Below are 1,428 nucleotides of genomic sequence, written 5' to 3'. Positions count from 1 at the left end.
AAACACACACACACACACACACACACACACACACACACACACAAACGCATGCACAAGCAAGAACATTATCAATTCTACGTATCCCTAAATCCGATCTCATAAAGAAAGACAACCTCCAAAGCTTCTGTCATTGCCCGTTCACCTTCTCCCTCACGCCAGAGAGGTGAAGGACGCCATCCTGCGAGAGGTCAAGGCCAAGCTGAGCATTGTGCACGTGCTGCAGGAGGTCCTGGATCACGTGATGCCTCTGACGGTGCTGCTGGTGGTGGTGAAGGCGCTGCTCTATCGTCGCGGCTACCTCAACAAGGACAACTACGACAACTGCTACATCACCAGATATCTGATGGAGGTAGGGGGCCTCCTAACCGCGTGGCGTGTGGACAATAACTATTATATCTTCCTCGTGGGTCCGAAAAAAGTATGTGGCCTTCTCAATTCAGTATGGGGTTCTTTTAATGTGTATAGGTCTAATGTGTAATATATAAAGGGAAAAGGGGGGGGGGGAAGAAATGTTTCATTCTTTTAACAATTGTACCTATTTTCTTGATTATTCTCGGTGGCTGATTCCTGAATGCATTTTATGCAAGCTGACAGCTACAATTAATTCAACATTAGGCCTTGATGCAATTTTAGTCTGGGTTTAATACGGTTTTACGGCGCTTGCAACTGCATAAGTTGATGCACTTTTATTTTCGTTTTCGTCCAAGGTGTAAATAATATACTCTTCTTTTCTGAATAAAATTCTCTTGCCCTGTCGTTGGGGTTGTGGCTTTCGATGTCAGCATCAGTGATACTTAAGCTTACCAGTGGGTTGTTAACGGCTGCTCTGGTGTGGTTTGCTCTTTCTTTCCCGTCAAACGTCTATTTTCCTTATCTCTCCTCCTTCTTTTCTATGCAAGTTACTCTACTCTCCAGTAGCACCTCTAATCTTTGGCACTTATATGCTTATATGAACTGTTTGTGTTGCAAGTGCCGTAAAACTCACAGGAAAAATTTCTCCATTCTTTCACCTGGTTTGATCTGCCCACTCAGATTGATGCCAAAAGGACGGAGATGGAAAAGGAAACAGTGTTTCCTCTCAAAACAAGGGAGAAGTTCAAATACATCAAAACGTTCTCAATGAAAATGACGGAAAAGGAAGTAGGTTGCTACTATGTTGGTCCATATTATTCTATGTTTACTCATATTTTTCTCCTGTCCCAAATTGTGGTCATCATCATCATCATCATCATCATCATCATCATCATCATCATCATCATCATCATCATCATCATCATCATCATCATCATCATCCTCATCATCATCATCATTAGCGCTGCTCACGTGTGTCTTATTTGGGATTTTTTCCTGTCCGATTTATTACTACATGTACTTAGAAATATGAAACTGTAACTGCTGAAATGCCACGCAACCCCTTACTACAACTCC

The 1,428-nt window shown here is 42.4% G+C and overlaps 1 protein-coding gene across 1 annotated transcript in view; it reads left to right on the top strand.

Annotated features, from left to right (window-relative positions):
• Nucleotides 1–162: 162 nt before the first annotated feature.
• LOC101852255 (DC-STAMP domain-containing protein 2) overlaps nucleotides 163–1,428 on the top strand; it is a gene marked incomplete in the record, with an annotated part of 15,014 nt that continues 13,748 nt past the window's right edge. The window contains 2 exon segments of the mRNA XM_013085240.2: nucleotides 163–349; nucleotides 1,033–1,140. Of these exon segments, the coding sequence (XP_012940694.2) occupies nucleotides 242–349; nucleotides 1,033–1,140 (216 nt within the window).

Source organism: Aplysia californica, unplaced genomic scaffold (genome assembly GCF_000002075.1).
Source record: "Aplysia californica isolate F4 #8 unplaced genomic scaffold, AplCal3.0 scaffold00358, whole genome shotgun sequence".
NCBI classification, from domain to species: Eukaryota; Metazoa; Mollusca; class Gastropoda; order Aplysiida; family Aplysiidae; genus Aplysia; species Aplysia californica.
This window is presented reverse-complemented; position numbering and strand designations above follow the sequence as displayed.